Source organism: Oncorhynchus mykiss, chromosome 28 (assembly GCF_057628025.1).
Source record: "Oncorhynchus mykiss isolate SJ-2025 chromosome 28, ASM5762802v1, whole genome shotgun sequence".
NCBI lineage: Eukaryota > Metazoa > Chordata > Actinopteri > Salmoniformes > Salmonidae > Oncorhynchus > Oncorhynchus mykiss.
In genome coordinates this window covers 14,041,670-14,059,685 of record NC_143049.1, presented here as the reverse complement: position 1 = coordinate 14,059,685, position 18,016 = coordinate 14,041,670, and the positions used below count along the sequence as shown (strand labels likewise).

Below are 18,016 nucleotides of genomic sequence, written 5' to 3'. Positions count from 1 at the left end.
TGTAATTTCATTTTGTTTGGCTGGGTGGGGATTTTGGATTTGTATAACTTAATAGACCAATAACAAAGAAAGTTTGCCCTGCTTTCTGCCATTAACAGCTAGTTTTCAGGTTACACATCCCCACCCATTAGGCTCCTCCAATTAGGCCCCTCTCTCAGACCACTCCCAGACAGTCCTTGCTTGACAAATTGCATTTAGCTAAGAAGCTGTTTTGGTTTATTTTTGACCATTTTCATTTGAAACGATCACAGTAAAGTATTTCATTTTTACTCAGAAATGATTTGATATTGACATAAAAACGGCCGCATTGGACCTTTAAAGTTCTCTCTTTTAATCATGTTCATTTTCTTATGTAAGCTGCACTGCAATTCTGTTTTCTTCACTGTAAACTGCCAAATGACTCCATTGTGGCACATGTGTTTGTGTACATAATATTTTAAAAGTAGCTAAATGCTCTTTCTTGCATTATGGCTCTTACATTTCGGGTTCCTAAGCGGGCACGTACTAATTACTCTTACTTGAATCTGTGTTCGGTCCTAGATGTTCCAGCAAAGGTTAAACTGCCGGCCTAATAGATCTAACAGAGTATAGATATTTATTTGAAACAGCATAATGAACAACAAACACAAAAACGTTGAAAAAACTGAATTCCTGAACTGCCATGAAACATGAAATAACACATTTTACAGACATTATCTTTTGTAAACTTATTTTGCAGTTTATTGGCGTAAACATAATCTAGAAGTCATTTTCATAATATGCAACAATTGGCATGTAAGAGTTGATACAAAAAAAAAGATCAATAACCTTATGACATTTCTTTGATAGATGGGTTCTTTGCAGTTATCCAGAGGTTGTAGCGTGCTGATCTATGCAAAGCGATTTCCATCACTGTGATCTCTGATAAATTCATCATTGAAAGAGCCACCCCCAGGAGGAGAGCCACCCCCAGGACGACCAATTACGGAGCCACCCCCAGGACGACCAATTAAGGAGCCACCCCCAGGACGACCAATTATGGAGCCACCCCCAAGACGAGAGACACAATTTTTGCCTCTGGAGCATATTCTGACTTTGCTTCTTCTTGTCCGAATCTTCTGCTGCAATCATGAAATATATTCATTGCATTTTTTTTGCGTGAAAAATCGGAATAATTAGACAAGTATAATCAGAAAAATAAGGTGCATGTTTACTATCTCAAGGAACATGAAGTTCAATCTCCATTAAATTCATAAGCAGATAATGCACTTTCCACATCTACATTTTTAGATTGCAGACCAACTGATCTGACACTGTTAGGCTACCATTATCATGACATCCTAACTAATGTCGGTAAGGGGGTGTTGACAAATAACTTGCATTGCTCAGTACCTGCAAAGCATCTTCTGCGTCCATGTATTCACAAACAAATGTAGACAGGTCAGTGTTCAGGTTGTTGCTTGCCTCCAGAATCGGATGTCTGACCTTCATGCTGCACATCATTAGTTTCTAGAGGAAGGAGTAATTGACAATTAGCCATTTGCTAACCTCAGCATATTATTTGTCATTTCCTGCTTCCCATGATTATTATTCCCCCACAATACTGTAAAATCCAATTGTTCTTACCCCATTTTTCTTCAGAGGGCATGGTTTGCCTGGCTGCCCCTGTGATTTACTACAGAAAGTCTCCTGTATGGGGAAGGTCAGCCTTACAGACACCTCAGACTGGTCCACATCCTCTGTATTCAACTGATTTCCGAGAGACAAAGACAATACTGCGACTTATAGTATTGTCATTCATTTCAATTGTCATTCCCCCACATTGAGTCTGTTTCTTTTCCACAATAAAGGACTTGGAAAATGTGTACACGATGGTGCATATTAAACAGACAATTATCCCTTGACTTGACTGAAAGAAAAATATTAAATAAAACATGACATAAACTGTTTTTGAAGGAAGGGCACATTCATACTGTCAGAATACTCACAGTCTCGACTTGGAGCTGGTTCAGAATTGGACGGAAAGCCTGCTCTTCCCCAGGAAGCAGCTGAGGCAAAGCAACTGAGATGATGTCTTCATATCTGGTCTCAGTCTGGTTCTGAGATCTGACCTGCAGGACAGCCACAGCGAGCAGGATGAGAGATCTCACCTGGACCTTCATCTTCATGTCTGATTCCTACTTCCTACTTCTGCTGTTTTATAGTCTGTCTTTTGTTCTTACAATGAAATCCAGGGTTGAGCAATCCAGGCTTCTAGGGAACCCCCGCCTGAAGTGTCGTCATGGTTTATACAGAACTTGGCCTAATCTGTTTCCTGAAATGTTCCTACATGTTTCAACAAAGCCTAATTTGTCTGCTCAATAGATCAATCAGAGCATTGGCCTACCCGTCTGAAGTTTGCTAGAGAGCATTTGGATGATCCAGAAGAAGATTGAGAGAATGTCATATGGTCAGATGAAACCAAAATAGAACTTTATTGCTAAATTCGATATATATTTATTTTAAACAGCATAATGAACAATCATTCTGAACACAACAAATATAACTTTTGCAGCTGTTACTGTCCACTGTTATACTTTGCACTGAAATGCAAGCATAGATTTGATCCTCAAATCTATACAACTATGTTCAATCTGGGTGATCACACCTTAAATACGCTTCAGGGTTAACTATATTGTTGTTGTTACTATGATGACAATAGAAACAATATTGTTGAGGACACAGTTTGTCAAAAGGGCACTTCATTGACATACGGAGTTGAGTGTTCTTGAGTGACGAATGTTTCTGAAGGTGTTGGCCAATTAGAAATAGGAAAAGGTCAGCCAGGAAAGTTGTGAACCGTCTCATGATTCATGTCCCCCCCCCCTGTCAATCAAAATGTGTGTTGCAACTCTGGTTTGAAAGACCTTTTATTCCCACGCCTGTCTGCCACTAGGTCGAAGAACCACCAGCTCACATACACAAACTCGCAACTCACAAGCACATACCATAAAACTTTCCAGCTACAGAAACATTTATCCGGAGGCTGTATTCATTGTAGCTGGGGATTTTAACAAAGCTAATCTGAAAACAAGACTCCCTAAATTTTATCAGCATATCGATTGCGCAACCAGGGGTGGAAAGACCTTGGATCATTGTTACTCTAACTTCCGCGACGCATATAAGGCCCTGCCCCGCCCCCCTTTCGGAAAAGCTGACCACGACTCCATTTTGTTGATCCCTGCCTACAGACAGAAACTAAAACAAGAGGCTCCCACGCTGAGGTCTGTCCAACGCTGGTCCGACCAAGCTGACTCCACACTCCAAGACTGCTTCCATCACGTGGACTGGGACATGTTTCGTATTGCATCAGACAACAACATTGACGAATACGCTGATTCGGTGTGCGAGTTCATTAGAACGTGCGTTGAAGATGTCGTTCCCATAGCAACGATTAAAACATTCCCTAACCAGAAACCGTGGATTGATGGCAGCATTCGCGTGGAACTGAAAGCGCGAACCACTGCTTTTAATCAGGGCAAGGCGTCTGGTAACATGACCGAATACAAACAGTGCAGCTATTCCCTCCGCAAGGCTATCAAACAAGCTAAGCGTCAGTACAGAGACAAAGTAGAATCTCAATTCAACGGCTCAGACACAAGAGGCATGTGGCAGGGTCTACAGTCAATCACGGACTACAGGAAGAAATCCAGCCCAGTCACGGACCAGGATGTCCTGCTCCCAGGCAGACTAAATAACTTTTTTGCCCGCTTTGAGGACAATACAGTGCCACTGACACGGCCTGCAACGAAAACATGCGGTCTCTCCTTCACTGCAGCCGAGGTGAGTAAGACATTTAAACGTGTTAACCCTCGCAAGGCTGCAGGCCCAGACGGCATCCCCAGCCGCGCCCTCAGAGCATGCGCAGACCAGCTGGCCGGTGTGTTTATGGACATATTCAATCAATCCCTATACCAGTCTGCTGTTCCCACATGCTTCAAGAGGGCCACCATTGTTCCTGTTCCCAAGAAAGCTAAGGTAACTGAGCTAAACGACTACCGCCCCGTAGCACTCACTTCCGTCATCATGAAGTGCTTTGAGAGACTAGTAAAGGACCATATCACCTCCACCCTACCTGACACCCTAGACCCACTCCAATTTGCTTACCGCCCAAATAGGTCCACAGACGATGCAATCTCAACCACACTGCACACTGCCCTAACCCACCTGGACAAGAGGAATACCTATGTGAGAATGCTGTTCATCGACTACAGCTCGGCATTCAACACCATAGTACCCTCCAAGCTCGTCATCAAGCTCCAGACCCTGGGTCTCGACCCCGCCCTGTGCAACTGGGTACTGGACTTCCTGACGGGCCGCCCCCAGGTGGTGAGGGTAGGCAACAACATCTCCTCCCCGCTGATCCTCAACACTGGGGCCCCACAAGGGTGCGTTCTGAGCCCTCTCCTGTACTCCCTGTTCACCCACGACTGCGTGGCCACGCACGCCTCCAACTCAATCATCAAGTTTGCGGACGACACAACAGTGGTAGGCTTGATTACCAACAACGACGAGACGGCCTACAGGGAGGAGGTGAGGGCCCTCGGAGTGTGGTGTCAGGAAAATAACCTCACACTCAACGTCAACAAAACTAAGGAGATGATTGTGGACTTCAGGAAACAGCAGAGGGAACACCCCCCTATCCACATCGATGGAACAGTAGTGGAGAGGGTAGCAAGTTTTAAGTTCCTCGGCATACACATCACAGACAAACTGAATTGGTCCACTCACACAGACAGCATTGTGAAGAAGGCGCAGCAGCGCCTCTTCAACCTCAGGAGGCTGAAGAAATTTGGCTTATCACCGAAAGCACTCACAAACTTCTACAGATGCACAATCGAGAGCATCCTGTCGGGCTGTATCACCGCCTGGTAAAGCAAACTGCTCCGCCCTCAACCGTAAGGCTCTCCAGAGGGTAGTGAGGTCTGCACAACGCATCACCGGGGGCAAACTACCTGCCCTCCAGGACACCTACACCACCCGATGTCACAGGAAGGCCATAAAGATCATCAAGGACATCACCCACCCGAGCCACTGCCTGTTCACCCCGCTATCATCCAGAAGGCGAGGTCAGTACAGGTGCATCAAAGCTGGGACCGAGAGACTGAAAAACAGCTTCTATCTCAAGGCCATCAGACTGTTAAACAGCCACCACTAACATTGAGTGGCTGCTGCCAACACACTGACACTGACTCAACTCCAGTCACTTTAATAATGGGAAATGATGTAAATATATCACTAGCCACTTTAAACAATGCTACCTTATATAATGTTACTTACCCTACATTATTCATCTCATATGCATACGTATATACTGTACTCTATATCATCGACTGTATTCTTATGTAATACATGTATCACTAGCCACTTTAACTATGCCACTTTGTTTACATACTCATCTCATATGTATATACTGTACTCGATACCATCTACTGTATCTTGCCTATGCTGCTCTGTACCATCACTCATTCATATATCCTTATGTACATATTCTTTATCCCCTTACACTGTGTACAAGACAGTAGTTTTGGAATTGTTAGTTAGATTACTTGTTATTACTGCATTGTCGGAACTAGAAGCACAAGCATTTCGCTACACTCGCATTAACATCTGCTAACCATGTGTATGTGACAAATAAAATTTGATTTGATTTGATTTGAACTTTTGATTTCTATTTCTAGCTCATCTGTACATTTGACTGATTTGTATCATTTTGAACTGACGAGGAGAAGAATATTAGGAAACTATGCTGTTTCACATATTCATTTGGTAATGTGGGTAAATTGGATCTTCTGTTTGAATGTCACACATTTATAAATGGCTTTATATCAATTAGTGGGCATCTATACTGTACAGAACAGTAAGCCTATATGCATGTTATGTTGTTACCTTTACTTTGACTGTACAGAGTAGCCATGCTGGAACATTTATTTCCCTGTCTGAAAGTTCCACAAGGTTTTCAGATTTGCACATTACGGTCACCTATGTAACTGTGTCAAGTCTCCTCTTATTGGCAGGTTCTACACTGAGTGTACAAAACATTACAAACACTTGCTCTTTCCACGACAGACTGACCAGGTGAATCCAGGTGAAAGCTATGATCCCTTGATTGATGTCACTTGTTTAATCCACTTAAATCAGTGTAGATGAAGGGGAGGACTCAGGATGAAGAAGGATTTTTAAGCCTCGTAACAATTGAGACATGGATTGTGTATGTGTGGCATTCAGAGGGTGAATGGGCAAGACAAAAGATTTAAGTGCGTTTGAACGGGGTATGGTAGTAAGTGCCAGGCGCATCGGTTTGAATGTGTCAAGAACTGCAACGCTGCTGTTTTTTTTTACGCACGACAGTGTCCCATGTGCATCACGAATGATCAACCACCCAAGGGACATACAGCCAACTTGACACAACTGTGGGAAGCATTGGAGTCAACATGGGACATCATCACAGTGTAACGAAATTCGAAACTTTGTAGAGTCCATGCACCGACAAATCGAGGTTGTTCTGAGGGCAAAGGGAGGTGCAACTCAATATTAGGCAGGTGTTCCTAATGTTTTGTACAGTCAGTGAATATCTACATCTATAGCCACTGATGCATTTAAAAACAGTCTGTGTCACGTGTATCAAGGAGTGTTTTTTTTTAAATAAAACACTTGAATACTTTTCCTTTTTCTCTCTCTTTAAAAATCCCACTATTCTACGTTTGACAGATGTCAGAAACTATTACATGTAACAGACAAAAACACCCTGATGGGATAAGAAAAGAGAAACCACTTTCCTACAAGCATTTTCCTTTTCTTTTTAAATCTCGGAGGATGCTTTATTTCACTTGAGAAACCGACACCCATACAGAGAGAGAACACCACCGCCGCCACCATCCTTATATTTCCAACTCATGATGAGTTCAGATTTTTTTGTGGCCCCCACACCCATGAAAGTTGCCCATCCCTGCCTCAGAGAGAGTTCAGAGGAGGGCCCTCAAGATCATCCTCGGTTCTGACTACACCTCATACGCAGTGGCCTGTCAAACCCGACAGATGCAACCAGTGCAGCAGAGATGAAATGAGCTTTGTCTGAAATTTGCCCTCAAGCTGCAGAGTTCAAACAAATTCTCCAGCTGGCTGCCACCTACAATGGATGAGCGACCCGGAGTAAGTACAATGCAGTGTGGGCAACTACAGGAGCAAAAAAAAGACCAATACCGTCACTTGCTAGTTTTTTGAAAGGACATTAGATGGGGTAGTTGTTCAAATTGAAGCGTTTTTATTAAGGGAGCAATGCAGTCAAAAACATGAGTCCCTGTGTTTTATATATATTTCCACACTGTGATGTTGGAATAATACTGTAAAATTTTACAAATTATAATAATGAACTTTTAGTGTAAGAGCTGTTTGAGACCTGTAATTTCATTTTGTTTGGCTGGGTGGGGATTTTGGATTTGTATAACTTAATAGACCAATAACAAAGAAAGTTTGCCCTGCTTTCTGCCATTAACAGCTAGTTTTCAGGTTACACATCCCCACCCATTAGGCTCCTCCAATTAGGCCCCTCTCTCAGACCACTCTCAGACAGTCCTTGCTTGACAAATTGCATTTAGCTAAGAAGCTGTTTTGGTTTATTTTTGACCATTTTCATTTGAAACGATCACAGTAAAGTATTTCATTTTTACTCAGAAATGAGTTGATATTGACATAAAAACGGCCGCATTGGACCTTTAAAGTTCTCTCTTTTAATCATGATCATTTTCTTATGTAAGCTGCACTGCAATTCTGTTTTCTTCACTGTAAACTGCCAAATGACTCCATTGTGGCACATGTGTTTGTGTACATAATATTTTAAAAGTAGCTAAATGCTCTTTCTTGCATTATGGCTCTTACATTTCGGGTTCCTAAGCGGGCACGTACTAATTACTCTTACTTGAATCTGTGTTCGGTCCTAGATGTTCCAGCAAAGGTTAAACTGCCGGCCCAATAGATCTAACAGAGTATAGATATTTATTTGAAACAGCATAATGAACAACAAACACAAAAACGTTGAAAAAACTGAATTCCTGAACTGCCATGAAACATGAAATAACACATTTTACAGACATTATCTTTTGTAAACTTATTTTGCAGTTTATTGGCGTAAACATAATCTAGAAGTCATTTTCATAATATGCAACAATTGGCATGTAAGAGTTGATACAAAAAAAAAGATCAATAACCTTATGACATTTCTTTGATAGATGGGTTCTTTGCAGTTATCCAGAGGTTGTAGCGTGCTGATCTATGCAAAGCGATTTCCATCACTGTGATCTCTGATAAATTCATCATTGAAAGAGCCACCCCCAGGAGGAGAGCCACCCCCAGGACGACCAATTACGGAGCCACCCCCAGGACGACCAATTAAGGAGCCACCCCCAGGACGACCAATTATGGAGCCAACCCCAGGACGAGAGACACAATTTTTGTCTCTGGAGCATATTCTGACTTTGCTTCTTCTTGTCCGAATCTTCTGCTGCAATCATGAAAAATATTCATTGCATTTTTTTTGCGTGAAAAATCGGAATAATTAGACAAGTATAATCAGAAAAATAAGGTGCATGTTTACTATCTCAAGGAACATGAAGTTCAATCTCCATTAAATTCATAAGCAGATAATGCACTTTCCACATCTACATTTTTAGATTGCAGACCAACTGATCTGACACTGTTAGGCTACCATTATCATGACATCCTAACTAATGTCGGTAAGGGGGTGTTGACAAATAACTTGCATTGCTCAGTACCTGCAAAGCATCTTCTGCGTCCATGTATTCACAAACAAATGTAGACAGGTCAGTGTTCAGGTTGTTGCTTGCCTCCAGAATCGGATGTCTGACTTTCATGCTGCACATCATTAGTTTCTAGAGGAAGGAGTAATTGACAATTAGCCATTTGCTAACCTCAGCATATTATTTGTCATTTCCTGCTTCCCATGATTATTATTCCCCCACAATACTGTAAAATCCAATTGTTCTTACCCCATTTTTCTTCAGAGGGCATGGTTTGCCTGGCTGCCCCTGTGATTTACTACAGAAAGTCTCCTGTATGGGGAAGGTCAGCCTTACAGACACCTCAGACTGGTCCACATCCTCTGTATTCAACTGATTTCCGAGAGACAAAGACAATACTGCGACTTATAGTATTGTCATTCATTTCAATTGTCATTCCCCCACATTGAGTCTGTTTCTTTTCCACAATAAAGGACTTGGAAAATGTGTACACGATGGTGCATATTAAACAGACAATTATCCCTTGACTTGACTGAAAGAATAATATTAAATAAAACATGACACAAACTTTTTTTGAAGGAAGGACACATTCATACTGTCAGAATACTCACAGTCTTGACTTGGAGCTGGTTCAGAATTGGACGGAAAGCCTGCTCTTCCCCAGGAAGCAGCTGAGGCAAAGCAACTAAGATGATGTCTTCATATCTGGTCTCAGTCTGGTTCTGAGATCTGACCTGCAGGACAGCCACAGCGAGCAGGATGAGAGATCTCACCTGGACCTTCATCTTCATGTCTGATTCCTACTTCCTACTTCTGCTGTTTTATAGTCTGTCTGTTGTTCTTACAATGAAATCCAGGGTTGAGCAATCCAGGCTTCTAGGGAACCCCCGCCTGAAGTGTCGTCATGGTTTATACAGAACTTGGCCTAATCTGTTTCCTGAAATGTTCCTACATGTTTCAAAAAAGCCTAATTTGTCTGCTCAATAGATCAATCAGAGCATTGGCCTACCCGTCTGAAGTTTGCTAGAGAGCATTTGGATGATCCAGAAGAAGATTGAGAGAATGTCATATGGTCAGATGAAACCAAAATAGAACTTTATTGCTAAATTCGATATATATTTATTTTAAACAGCATAATGAACAATCATTCTGAACACAACAAATATAACTTTTGCAGCTGTTACTGTCCACTGTTATACTTTGCACTGAAATGCAAGCATAGATTTGATCCTCAAATCTATACAACTATGTTCAATCTGGGTGATCACACCTTAAATACGCTTCAGGGTTAACTATATTGTTGTTGTTACTATGATGACAATAGAAACAATATTGTTGAGGACACAGTTTGTCAAAAGGGCACTTCATTGATATTCGGAGTTGAGTGTTCTTGAGTGACGAATGTTTCTGAAGGTGTTGGCCAATTAGAAATAGGAAAAGGTCAGCCAGGAAAGTTGTGAAGCGTCTCATGATTCATGTTCCCCCCTGTCAATCAAAATGTGTGTTGCAACTCTGGTTTGAAAGACCTTTTATTCCCACGCCTGTCTGCCACTAGGTCGAAGAACCACCAGCTCACATACACAAACTCGCAACTCACAAGCACGTACCATAAAACTTTTCAGCTACAGAAACATTTGATTTATATATCTAGCTTATCTGTACATTTGACTGATTTGTATCATTTTGAACTGACGAGGAGAAGAATATTAGGAAACTATGCTGTTTCACATATTAATTTGGTCATGTGGGTAAATTGGATCTTCTGTTTGAATGTCACACATTTATAAATGGCTTTATATCAATTAGTGGGCATCTATACTGTACAGAACAGTAAGCCTATATGCATGTTATGTTGTTACCTTTACTTTGACTGTACACAGTAGCCTTGCTGGAACATTTATTTCCCTGTCTGAAAGTTCCACAAGGTTTTCAGATTTGCACATTACGGTCACCTATGTAACTGTGTCAAGTCTCCTCTTAACGGCAGGTTCTACACTGAGCGTACAAAACATTACAAACACTTGCTCTTTCCTTGACAGACTGACCAGGTGAATCCAGGTGAACGCTATGATCCCTTGATTGATGTCACTTGTTTAATCCACTTAAATCAGTGTAGATGAAGGGGAAGACTCAGGATGAAGAAGGAGTTTTAAGCCTCGTAACAATTGAGACATGGATTGTGTATGTGTGGCATTCAGAGGGTGAATGGGCAAGACAAAAGATTTAAGTGCGTTTGAACGGGGTATGGTAGTAAGTGCCAGGCGCACCGGTTTAAGTGTGTCAAGAACTGGAACGCTGCTGGGTTTTTCACGCTCAACAGTGTCCCATGTGTATCAAGAATGATCCACCACCCAAAGGACACAGCCAACTTGCGACAACTGTGGGAAGCAACATGGGACATCATCAACGAATTGACGAATCGAGGCTGTTCTGAGGGCGAAGGGAGGTGCAACTCAATACTAGGATGGCGTTCCTCATGTTTTATACTCTCAGTGTATATACGTTAGTACTCCTGCATAGTGTACTGCTGGACTCCTGCATCGTATACTGCTGGATCATCACGTGGGACTGTCTCATTCTCGCCACATCCTGGGCATGCAGTGAAATATCTAATCCTGTTATCTTGTCAAAAACACGCGCACGGTGCACGTTTTGAACAGCCAACATGATACAGCCATCTACAATGAGGTCGCTTGAAAGGCCAGAGGAGGGTCAGATCCTCTGCAACAAAGGCATTTCAACCACTTGGTGTCTTTTGGAGAACACTTTTATCTTGTCTATAACAAAATGATAATACAAATAAAAAAATCTATTTCTTTTCACACACATTCCCATTATGTCGTAATCTACACATGGAGATGTGTCATTGCAAATAAACAGTCACTCAATATAGTTCATGGTAAAAACGTCACAATGAAAAAAGGACACAAAGATACTGTAGGCAACTACATGCTGTAGTAAGTTCTGCTTGGAGGTGTCACACTAAGTAGATAATACACTGCATTCGGAAAGTATTCAGACCCCTTGACCTTACCACATTTGGTTACATTACAGCCTTATTCTAAAATTGATTAAGGAGTTTTCCCCCCCCCTCATCAATCTACAGACAATACCCCATAATGACAAAGCAAAAACAGTACTTTGTTGAAGCGCTTTTGGCAGCGATTACATCCTTCAATCTTCTTGGGTATGACGCTACAAGCTTGGCACACCTGTATTTGGGGAGTTTCTCCCATTCTTCTCTGCAGATCCTCTCAAGCTCTGTCAGGTTGGATGGGGAGTGTCACTACACAGCTATTTCCAGGTCTCTCCAGAGATGTTCGATCAGATTCTTGTCCGGGCTCTGGCTGGCCACTAGACATTCAGAGACTTGTCCCGAAGCCACTCCTGCGTTGTCTTGGCTGTGTGCTTAGGGTTGTTGTCCTTTTGGAAGGTGAACCTTCGCCCCAGTCTGAGGTCCTGAGCGCTCTGGGAAGTTTTTTTTAAATCAAGGATCTCCCTGTACTTGCTCCGTTCATAATCCCTCAATCCTGACTAGCCTCCCAGTCCTTCCCACTGAAAAACATCCCTACAGCATGATGCTGCCACCAACATGCTTCACCATAAGGATGGTGCCAGGTTTCCTCCAGACGTGATCCTTGGCATTCAGGCCAAAGAGTTCAATCTGGGTTTCATCAGACCAGAAAATCTTGTTTCCGTCTGGCCACTCTGCCATAAAGGCCTGATTGGTGGAGTGCTGTAACGATGGTTGTGCTTGCTTAATGCACACACAATCATACTGTAATATTACCTTACAGATTAGTGTATTTACTATGCCTGTGATATGTGGTTGTCCCATCTAGCTATTTAAGATTAATGCACTAACTGTAATTCACTCTGGATAAGAGCATCTGCTAAATGACTAAAATGTCAAACAGATTGCTTCTGACAATCTACTGTAATAATATACGGACACTTCTTACAGTATTACTTTTATCCAAAGCATTGCATGTCTAAAAACAATCCACATAAAGTGACCCACAATCGGTTTGTGTGATTGTGATTGTGCAACTTTCACTGTCCATCTTGAGTTGTTATGATTGGGAATGCTATCAGAGCTGGCCTTGCTTATAAAACCAGCCGGTCTGGAGGGGCATTGTAAATCTTTTCCACACCCCTCAGTAAATATCCGAAAAGCATTCACCAGCAAGCGACCACCCGTTCTCAAGCAACTGAGGTGCCATTTGTTCCTTTACAATGCTGCACATGTATGTCTGTGTGAAGGAAAAGATTCATGACATTGAAGTGTCGGTCTCATTGATAATAAATAATAACGGTTCATGTGCTGACAGTCTGTCATTCTAAAAGCAGATATAGTACAAACGTATTTAGTTTATGTGACCCTATCCAATTGACCTAACCCCTATCAGGTACAGTATTGGCATAAAAATGTATACATCTTGCCTTGTCACCGAAGCATAGTATTAGCCTTTCCATGGTTTGTCAAAAGCATGACTTTCAGTTTACAATATGACTGACTCTGGTTTAATACTCAACATGAGTATTACATCTCTATATTACAGGGTCCTATAGGACAGATTATTCTCAAGTTAGCTCAGGACATGCAGTAAAGAACAGAAGTCAGAATTCAAGTAGTACGTGGCAACAGAGAGTTAGTAATGTTAAGATGACCCTCCGCTAGAGTTTCAGAGAGCTTAAATAAGGAGGCTTAAATGGGAGGCCTGCTGCTGTTGTCAGTCACACAGTAAGCTAAGCAGAGCAGCCATGGGGGAAAGCCCACAGTGGGAGGGATACACTCTTAGAAAAATGGTTCCAAAAGGGTTCTTCGGCCTAGATTTATGGTAGGAATGCCGCTCTTCATTCCCAGAATGTTTCTGTGGTATCAGTGCATTGGTGCTGTACAATTTTTGAGGCACAACACAATTCCATTGGCTGACACTTCAGCACATACTGTATGTTACCCGCATTATAGTTGATGGGGTTATACTGTTGAAGTCGGACGTTTACATACATGTCACGACTTCTGCCGAAGTCGGTTCCTCTCCTTGTTCGGGCGGTGTTCGGCGGTCGACGTCACCGATCTTCTAGCCATCGCCGATCCATTTTCCATGTTCCATTTGTTTTGTCTTGTTTTCACACTCACCTGGTATCAATATCCTAATTACATGTTGTATATGTTCCCTCTGTTTCCCCCATGTCCTTTTCGGGAATTGTTTATTGTAAGTACGTGTGCATTGTGTGACTGGTGCGATACGGGTTTTGTTGCCCAGGTGTTTGTTGTTGTTTGTATGCCAGTAGTCATGTTTAATAAACTGCTCCGGGTATTTACCATGTTCTGCTCTCCTGCGTTTGACTTCACTGCCACCAGTTACGTACCCCTTACAATACACCTTAGCCAAATACATTCAAACTCCGTTTTTAACCATTCCTGACATTTACTCCTTGTAAGAATCACCTGTTTCAGGTCAGTTAGTATCACCACTTTATGTTAAGAATGTGAAATGTCAGAATAATAGTAGAGAGAATTTTTATTCTTTCAGATTTTATTTATTTCAATTGGTATTCGGTAGCATTGCCTTGGGTCAAACGTTTCGGGGAGCGTTCCACAGACTTCCCTCAATAAGTTGGGGGAATTTTGGCCCATTCCTCCTGACAAAGCTGGTGTAACTGAGTCAGGTTTGTAGGCCTTCTTGCTCGCTCACACTTTTTCAGTTCTGCCCACACGTTTTTTATTCGATTGAGGTCAGGGCTTTGTGATGGCCACTTCAATACCTTGACTTTGTTGTCCTTAAGCCATTTTGCCACAACTTTGGAAGTATGCTTGGGGTCATTGTCCATTTGGAAGACTCATTTGTGACCAAGCTTTAACTTCCTGACTGATGTCTTGAGATGTTGCTTCAATATATCCACAGAATTTTCTTTCCTCGTGATGCCATCTATTTTGTGAAGTGCACCAGTCCCTCCTGCAGCAAAGCACCCCCACAACATGATGCTGCCACCCCGTGCTTCACCGTTGGGATGGTGTTCTTCAGCTTGCAAGCCTTCCCCATTTTCCTCCTAACATAACAATGGTCATTATGGCCAAACAGTTCTATTTTTGTTTCATCAGACCAGAGGACATTTCTCTAAAATTCCGATCTTTGTCCCCTTGTGCAGTTGCAAACTGGCTTTTTTTATGGTGGTTTTGCCGCAGGTGCTTCTTCCGTGCTGAACTGCCTTTCAGGTTATGTCGATATAGGACTCGTTTAACTGTGGATATAGATACTTTTGTATCTTTTTCCTCCAGCATCTTCACCGGGTCCTTTGCTGTTGTTCTGGGATTTATTTGCACTTTTCGCACCAAAGTACATTCATCTCTATGAGACAGAATGTGTCTCCTTCCTGAGCGGTATGGCGGCTGTGTGGTCCCATGGTGTTTATACTTGCGTACTATTGTTTGCACGTGGTACCTTCAGGCATTTGGAAATTGCTCCCAAGGATGAACCAATTTTTTACTGAGGTCTTAGCTGATATCTTTTGATTTTCCTATGATGTCAAGCAAAGAGGCACTGAGTTTGAAGGTAGGCCTTGAAATACATCCACAGGTACACCTTCAATTGACTCAAATGATGTCAATTAGCCTATCAGAAGATTCTAAAGCCATGACATAATTTTCTGGAATTTTCCAAGCTGTTTAAAGGCACAGTCAACATAGTGTATGTAAACTTCTGACCCACTGGAATTGTGATACAGTGAATTATAAGTGAAATAATCGGTCTGTAAACAATTGCTGGAAAATGTACTTGTGTCATGCACAAAGTTGATGTCCTAACCGACTTGCCAAAACTATAGTTTATTAACAAGAAATTTGTGGAGTGGTTGAAAAACGAGTTTAATTGACGCCAACCTAAGTGTATGTAAACTTTCGACTTCAGCTGTATATTTAATCCGATATTTGTAGAATAAAGCCCTATTTGCACTTGACTAGTATTTGTGCTGTGTTGGTATTTATTTAAGTTATAATGCCAGAGAAGCCGGTGTTTGGAGGATATATTGGCAATGGTGTTCGACGAAGGTTGGCAAACCGTGCCAATATATCCTCCAAACACCGGCTTTGAGGGAATTATCATTTTTATACAACTGGTTACCAACATATTCAAATAATGATTGAAATATTTTAATTAAAAACATTTTGATAAATTAATGAATACTAGACTCAGCAAAAAAAAAAAAAAAATTCCTCTCACTGTCAACTGCGTTTATTTTCAGCAAACTTAACATGTGTAAATATTTGAGTGAACATAACAAGATTGAAGAACTGAGACAAAAACTAAACAAGTTCCACAGACATGTGACTAACAGAAATTGAATAATGTGTCCCTGAACAAAGGGGGGGGGGGGGGGACAAAAGCAACAGTCAGTATCTGGTGTGGCCACCAGCTGCATTAAGTACTGCAGTGCATCTCCTCCTCATGGACTACACCAGATTTGCCAGTTCTTATTTTGAGATGTTACCCCACTCTTCCACCAAGGCACCTGCAAGTTCCCGGACATTTCAGGGGGGAATGGCCCTAGCCCTCACCCTCCGATCCAACAGGTCCCAGATGAATCCAACCATCACCCCTGGTGAGACAAAACTGTGACTCATCAGTGAAGAGTAGTTTTTGTCAGTCCTGTCTGGTCCAGCGACGGTGGGTATGTGCCCATAGGCAATGTTGTTGCCGGTGATGTCTGGTGAGGACCTGCCTTATAACAGGCCTACAAGCCCTCAGTCCAGCCTCTCTCAGCCTATTGCAGACAGTCTGGGCACTGATGGAGGGATTGTTCATTTTTGGTGTAATTCGGGCAGTTGTTGTTGCCATCCTGTATCTGTCCCGCTGTGTGATGTTCGGATGTACCGATCCTGTGCAGGTGTTGTTACAGGTGGTCTTCCACTACGAGAATGATCAGGTGTTCATCCTGTCTCCCTGTAGTTCTGTCTTAGGCGTCTCACAGTACGGACATTGCAATTTATTGCCCTGGCCACGTCTGCAGTCCTCATGCCTCCATGCAGCATGCCTAAGGCACGTTCACGTAGATGAGCAGGGACCCTGGGCATCTTTCTTTTGATGTTTTTCAGAGTCAGTAGAAAGGCCTCTTCAGTGTCCTAAGTTTTCTTAACTGTGATCTTAATTCCCTACAGTCTCTAAGCTGTTAGCGTTTTAACGGCCGTTCCACAGGTGCATGTTCATTCATTGTTTATGGTTCATTGAACAAGCATGGGAAACCGTTTTTAAACCCTTTAGAATGAAGATCTGTGAAGTTATTTGTATTTTATGAATTATCTTTGAAAGACAGGGTCCTGAAAAAGGGACGTTTCTTTGTTTGCTGAGTTTATTTAATCCTTCCACATCTAGGGTTGCTACCCAAGCCGGATGGTAGTTTGTTCTATCTGTTTGGTTGCTTGAGGCCTGGCATAGAAAATCTGCTCACTCGTCAGGACACTGTTGTTCAGAGGATCTAGCCAAAAACACAGCTAACACAATAACTTCAATCTGAAGCTGGAAAGACTGCAAACTAGCTGCACTTCGTTTCGTTTTACCTTTTTTCAATGGATATTTCTTTGTATATATCCATGAAAATGATGCCATCTGATTCATGGTTTCCATTGGCTGAGAAACACTGTCTGCCTGTCTGTCTCTTCCCTACTCCTGACAAGTTTATTATGGGACAGCTGGAGATCCAATTTGAATATTGAAACAATGTTGCAAATGTTGGATAATCAGACAGCAAGATTTATACAAATCTCCATAGTTGAAAACTAAAAACAGAAATGTGAGATAACGTCTAGATGCTTTTTATAGTAGAGATCAAGTTTATAAAGTGCCTGGCTGGGCTTATGAGACAGCGGATTGCACAGTCAGATTGAACAGAGTAAATAAGCATTTTAATGTCATAGCTTTAGCCGGTGGTAATTTGTGGAATGGACACTGGTTGGAATGCGGTTTTAACCAATACGCATTCAGGATTAGACCCACCAGTTGTGTAATATCCCAGAATGTCAATTATTCCAGAGGACGATTCGGACGGGATTCGTTTTTTCCAAACTACCCCCTGTAATGCTCTTTTCTATTTATCTATATATAAATGGACAGTTATGAAGGAAGCATCCAGGTTTTTTTCTAGGCCTGAAGATATCTCAACAAGTCAGGGCGAAAACTGGCTACACTGATAACTGGAGTTTGGTTCCCACATTTCGTAACCATCTTTGGTATAGTGTCCCA

General features: G+C 42.0%; 2 protein-coding genes across 2 annotated transcripts; both read right to left on the bottom strand.

The window, feature by feature from the left end:
- Nucleotides 1-697: 697 nt before the first annotated feature.
- On the bottom strand, nt 698-2,204 carry LOC118944853 (uncharacterized). Its single transcript, XM_036966642.2, has 4 exons — nt 1,968-2,204; nt 1,606-1,728; nt 1,372-1,488; nt 698-1,100 (listed from the first exon to the last, which is right to left on the bottom strand). The coding sequence occupies exons 1-4, from the start codon at nt 2,145-2,147 to the stop codon at nt 870-872; spliced, it is 651 nt and encodes a 216-aa protein (XP_036822537.2). The 5' UTR covers nt 2,148-2,204; the 3' UTR covers nt 698-869.
- Nucleotides 2,205-8,115: 5,911 nt separating this feature from the next.
- LOC100136204 (cathelicidin 1) lies at nt 8,116-9,569 on the bottom strand. The gene is given in 4 exon segments (NM_001124480.1): nt 8,116-8,518; nt 8,790-8,906; nt 9,024-9,146; nt 9,386-9,569. Coding segments are annotated over 4 exon segments (651 nt in total). The 5' UTR covers nt 9,566-9,569; the 3' UTR covers nt 8,116-8,287.
- Nucleotides 9,570-18,016: the final 8,447 nt, after the last annotated feature.

Bases quoted from the DNA above. Each gene is read 5' to 3' on its own strand.
- LOC118944853 (XM_036966642.2), bottom strand. From the start codon at position 2,147: ATGAAGATGAAGGTCCAGGTGAGATCTCTCATCCTGCTCGCTGTGGCT. The intron at 1,729-1,967 runs GTGAGTATTCTG...CTCGGAAATCAG, and splicing joins ACCAGCTCCAAGTCGAGACT to TTGAATACAGAGGATGTGGA. The intron at 1,489-1,605 runs GTAAGAACAATT...TCCTTCCTCTAG, and splicing joins GCCCTCTGAAGAAAAATGGG to AAACTAATGATGTGCAGCAT.